This window comes from Tympanuchus pallidicinctus, unplaced genomic scaffold (genome assembly GCF_026119805.1).
Source record: "Tympanuchus pallidicinctus isolate F22 unplaced genomic scaffold, pur_lepc_1.0 scaffold1, whole genome shotgun sequence".
In the NCBI taxonomy this organism is placed as follows: Eukaryota; Metazoa; Chordata; class Aves; order Galliformes; family Phasianidae; genus Tympanuchus; species Tympanuchus pallidicinctus.
The window spans coordinates 18,979,456-18,985,455 of NW_026294618.1; the positions used below are offsets into that span (position 1 = coordinate 18,979,456).

General features: G+C 36.0%; 1 protein-coding gene across 1 annotated transcript in view; it reads left to right on the plus strand.

Annotated features, from left to right (window-relative positions):
* The window catches only part of SH3YL1 (SH3 and SYLF domain containing 1), a 42,503-nt gene extending 40,904 nt beyond the window's left edge, over positions 1-1,599 (plus strand). The window contains exon 10 of the mRNA XM_052697690.1: positions 1,050-1,599. Within this exon, the coding sequence (XP_052553650.1) occupies positions 1,050-1,249 (200 nt within the window). The 3' untranslated portion in view covers positions 1,250-1,599. The remainder of the gene's footprint in view (positions 1-1,049) is intronic.
* Positions 1,600-6,000: the final 4,401 nt, after the last annotated feature.

A 6,000-nucleotide genomic window follows, 5' to 3' on the forward strand; every position in this document is an offset into this window, starting at 1 on the left:
GTATAAAATATAAACATTGTGTCCTGAATTATTTCCACATAGCTGTGTAGAGGTCTTCATTATTTCCTCTTAACTAGTCTTCCATTGCACCCCTAGGGTACTTATTTTCACTTTGGGATATGATAAGGCCAGGGGCTAAAGTAAGTCAATATTAAACCAATGTGACTGCCTCCTACAGTTCATGCAGTTAAAGGAATTGAGAGTAAACAATTATTACCAAATTGAAGATGTTCACTTATACTACAGGTTCAATAGTATGAAATGTTGAGAAATTGCCTAAAAATTTTAAAATAAATGGAGAGTGGATAGATGATAGATGACTTCCAAACTAGATCAGAAGTTTCATGACATGATTCCAGCACCAAGAACTGAAGGAGTTACAGGACAATAAAAAACATTTGTATAACTGGTCTAAAATACCCCTGTGCAAGCCAAGTCACTTCCAGGACATCAAGCAATAATCCATTTCTGCAAGCATATTTTGTGGGTTTTTTACAACATGCTAGTTATATTAAAATCCTAAATACTGTAAACCCAGTGGAAGGAGAAGAGATGTGCTGTGAATATTTTGAATTTTACTATTCTGTATCCTGAATATTGATTAAAAAATTAAAATCCCTGCTTTAAGTTTGCACTTTTTGCCAAGAAACTGTCACAGGGAACACATACTAAAACTAAACAAAAACCTAAAGTTGTTTCAGGAATTGTTTGAACTTTCTCCAACACAACACTTTTGTTCCCAATCTCTCTTTTCTCTGTATGAATCATACAGAGAAAACTGCTGATCTTTATTTAGTGCATAGTGATATTTTATGGACAAAGTTGTGCTGATAGGCTGGAATCCAATTTTCCCTTATTAGGAAAAGGGGTAACCCTTTTTTTTTCACTTGCAGTTTATGTATTTTAGATAAATTATGTTATACATTTTAGATAAATTATTCTGATATCTTTGTTACCGTTTTGTACTGCCTTTTATGAGTATTTTATTCAAGGATTTACTGTCCATGCAATTTAGTAATTTTTATTTGATTTGGTTTCTTTCACTGCAGGTAACTCCACAAGCCATCCAGTAGAAGTAACAGCACTTTATTCATTTGAAGGACAACAGCCAGGTGACTTGACTTTCAAAGCTGGAGACAAAATCATAGTCACAACCAAAACAGGCTCACAGTTTGATTGGTGGGAAGGAAGAATAGGAGGACAAACTGGCATCTTTCCAGCCAATTATGTTGCCATAAGTAATGACTAAATCGATAGAGAAAATGTTGAAGCAACAATAAATTTACACTGAAACATGTATTTTAACTCTTCACATTTTAGCTAAATGAGGTTCTTGGTCAAGACCATTCCAGCGTAACATTGAAATACATTTAATGGCCTTAGCTTTCCCTTAAGCTTATTTCTTAAGTAAATATTAGGTGATGGTCAATTTATGGTGAAGTTTCACTTTTGAGTCATGTTGCTGTATGAAAAGTACTCCCATTTGTTTCTAGTTTCAATTCTGTCATGCTGTATACTTTCATTTTTCAAATGAGGGAAAAGTTACAAACATTTTAAAACTAGATATGTCTTTTTCTGTAATAAATATTCTGAAATCTGCATCGAGTTATCTGAGTTGTAATTTTTCACTTTTGCTAAACATGCAGATACTTTTTGCAGGTATGGCATAGGAATTTACCTTTACTTGGTATTAAAAGTACTTCCAGCATTGCAGTTTTTCTTAGTAACTACTTCATGTGTAGTCCCCAGTGTTTGTCATTGTTAAACGTGCAATTATCTTTCTTTCAAACAGCTCAGTATCAACTAAGCAGTTCAACTTCTCTAATAACTTCTCCTATATTGCCCTCATCTTTGAAGAATTTAAGCGCTTCTAGAAGTTTGTTAAATAAAATGCATGAATAGTACCTGCCAGAAAAAGATACAGCCTTATGATGTCCGTTGATTCCTATAGGAATTTGTTTTGCAGATGGGAAATGCAACGAAGAACACCCTTCTGGCTCACAAATGATCTTATATAATTCTTCCTGCTTCTTCTCATTTAAGGTTGTTTGGTTTTTTTATATTTGATATTTGATCTTGTTGTCTTTAAGGAAGCAGTAAGGTGGGGTAAATTATGAATAAATTATTGGTAAGAAGATATTTTTGTAGAATATATGTAGTAGCAATGTATGTAGCACTATGTATGGCGACTAAGATGATCAGGGGGCTGGAGCACCTCCCCTATCACGACAGGCTGAGGGAGTTGGGCTTGTTCAGCCTGGAGAAGAGAAGGCTGCGGGGTGACCTCATTGCAGCCTATCAATACCTGAAGGGAACCTACACCCAGGAGGGGAGTAAACTCTTCAGAAGGGCTGACAACAGCAGGACTAGGGGAAATGGATCAAAGTTGAAGGAGGGAAGATTTAGGTTGGATGTTAGGGGGAAGTTCTTCACAAGGAGAGTGGTTAGGCTCTGGAACGGGCTGCCCAGGGAGGTTGTGGATGCCCCGTCCTTGGACGTGTTCAAGGCCAGGTTGGACGGGGTCCTGGGCAACCTGATCTGAATATGTATGTTTGGTGGCCCTGCTAGGCAGGGGGGTTGGAACTACATGATCCTTGAGGTCCCTTCCAACCCGGGTGATTCTGTGATTCTGTGATTCTGTAGCACTGTAGCTCTCAGATTTCAAGTTCTGAGTACAGGCCCCAGAGCTAGATATTCCATATGGAAAAAATCACACTTCAGTTATCCAGTATAAGCTGAAGCATCCAGTAGCAGAATTGTGCTGTAGTACTTCAGTAGTTATTGTAGAATGCTAGCTGTTTTTTCAGCCAGCATATTGCCTTTGTATAGGATTGTTACAGTTTGTTAGCTCAAGTGTCTGCTTCCATGAAACTCAGAATTTATGAACTTGCACATAAAAAGATTTTATGTGTATATTTTAGATATAAAATCTTATTGTTGTTTATGTAAATTCAGTTTCCTGGACTGACTGCTTCAGGAAAAATGAGGATTGTGTAATCTAAATGCTTGTGATAGTCTGTAGACTCTGGAGTATTGCACTAATTAATTACTAAATCCAATGTGAAAGGAAAATATTAAATGAGGAGTGTCTCTTATACTTCGATTTTTTTTTTTTTGTTCCTATAAATGCAATATAGGAGAGAATACTCAGTGATTAGCCTAATGCAAGGAATTATATTTGTTGTCAAAAAGAAAACTCGAAGCAATACGAAACTGTATGGCCTGATTCTATATGCCTTTGACATAAACTATATCAACCTGTGTCAGTGGGCTACAATTTAATGCCAAAAGTGCTTATGGTTACAGGCTTTACAGTAAAAAGTCTTGCGTCATTTTCTAAACTAAGACATCTATAATGGACAAGTTGGTATATAGCAGGTTTTCTGCAGCAGGTTTTCTACAGTAGGGGATACTTAATAATGAGTGCAGAGATTATGGCGGTGTGTCTGCTGTGGTGTTGAGCAGGTCCAGTTCATCATCTTGTAACGTGTAAAGCAATGACTCTTATTGCTCAAGCACTGTTAATCAGACAGCAGAAATTTCTCTGTAATACAGGTACCTTCCATGTTCCAGACAATCAGTCCAACTGAATCAGTCATCCTCAGTGATTTTCTCTTCTACTTCCCTTAATGTTGTGGGGGTCAGATGGCAGGTATTCTTACCATCAGGAATCCTGAAGAAAATCATCAGTATTGAGTACTAACATCTTGAAAAACGAGTTACTTTATCTTTTAAAAGCTCTGTAAATTTCACAGTAGGTCTAACCTTGCTTATACAAATTCTGAAACCAGATTTTCACCAATTATATCAAACTTTACAGTCTTAAAACCATATTGCGTACATTTCTACCAATTCCATAAACAGCTTATGTCTATCTAATCATAAGGAGGAGGAAAAAAAAAGATGTATGTAGCCTCAGCAGTAAACCTGTAACAGGATTGTCTGATCTAAAGGGAACTGAAGTATATCTTCCTATGTTGATTTGTTGCAGATACGTAGATCCACAGAACTTCTGAAATGTAGAACTACAGAATTTTCTTCAGTGTTTTCTGGATAGAGACAAAGCATCCATTTTTAAAACTTGGTCAGAACAATTTGAAGTCTTTTTTTTTTTTTTCAGTAATCTAAATTTATCCAACACTTCAGTCCAAAAGTTCATGGGAAACCATTTGCGAGTTTTTAATTGGTTCTTGCTCTCAATTGAGTTAGAAATATTGCAAATTAAAATTCTTGGGTTTTTCCCATGCCATAAGAAATGTAAGAAAATAAATAGCAAGCTGCAGTCTTCGGAAAGGGTTTTAGTTCATTTCACCCAAAATTAAGTGCAAATACTTGCCTAAATGTCAGAAGTGTATGAATTAGTGCATGCTAACTTTAATGCTGAATTCATATCCAAGTGTTCTTTTATATCTGCAATCCTTACTGTAATTCTTTCACTAGGTTTTATTTTTAACAGTAGCAATAATAATTTCTGTAGCTGTAAACTTCAGAGGAGTTCTGCCATCTGCCTCACTAAGATGAGTCTTGGAATCTGCCTTATAAAAACCTACTGACTTTGATTTCTTGTCAATGATTTTTGAACCTTGGCAAAATTAACCTTATGGAAAAGCCAAATTCTCTTTGCAGACTTTCTAGCCTTCATCTTGAGAATTTGTCTTATGCAAAAAATCTGCAAGAGCTTGAGAAAGAGTGCCAGGCACTGTCTAGATGAGATAAACACAGCTATCTACAACATGGAAGATCTACCTGCCTGAAGAACCAGGAATTAAGCCTAACCTTCCCATGACTTGCCTCTAAATGTTTGAGTAAAGCTAAAGAGTTAATTAGGTGGGGAGGAGGATGAGAAAAGAAAGACACAGATAGCTGGCTTTGGCAGTCTTCATTCTCACATCATTCTTGAAAATGAATGTTATTCTGTAACATCAGGCATAGGCTCCTATAACAAACATGATTCGAATTCTGAGTTTCTGAACATACTGATTTCACAGTATTTGCAAATATTTTTATGCCTTTGCCCATTTTTATTTTATTTTCCAAATGAAAATACTAGTCAGTTTTCCTCGAGAGTTTTATATCATTTTATACTTTTTTTTTTTCTATTTAACATGTTATCTCTCCTAATAAATTCAGATGATGCCATTGAGGGAGAGAAATAAAGCACCTGGATGCAAAGTTATTGTCACAAATTGACAGTTCCAGCTGTTTCAGGACATCTTTAATGAATTCATTATCAAATCTTTTCAGTAGATGCTATTCCTTAAGATTTTATGTCATACAGATATTTTGGGGCAAAATCAACTTTTCTTAAACAGAGACTCTGGCTGTTAAAATACTGTTTTTAGTTTGAGGTTTATATTCTGTGGTGGTCCTTTTTTCTGGAAACTCGTTCTGTCCCATTACCTTTTGAAACCTGTCTCAGGCTCTTACTTCCTCTGAGCTTGGTATTTACTTTAATGCGACTCTTGTATTTTCATGTTCCCAATTTTCTTCTTCCATATTTGATGTCAAAACTTAGGGCACAGCTAAGCCAGAAATTTGGAACACCTGTTGTTTATTCCAGGTTGGGTTTTTTTGTCAATCATTAGATTCTTACAGTGTGAACCAAGACAATCTGTTCTAAGATTTCTCAGTCTAAATTGTACTTACAGTATCTTTTTGCATATCTGATTACATGCTTTTCAGGCTAAACCTTTGTCCCCTTGTGGTAGTGCTGAAAATACTTGGGCATGTGCCAGCAGATTTGAAATCATTTGGATTCTTCTGATAGCTTGAACTAGTCTTTAAACGTTAAACAGTGCTGCATTCTCCTAAAATCTCTGTTACTTTGCCGACTTTGCTGGGAGCCAGGCTGCTACTCAAATTACAGTGTAGTACAGATATTATTGATGTATTTATATGCTTCTGAGTACCATCCAAACAATATTTTCTCCATTTCCATCATGCACACAAGCCTGTGTCTTAATTTACCTTTCCATTAACTCACACTAGAAGAAAGCAGAC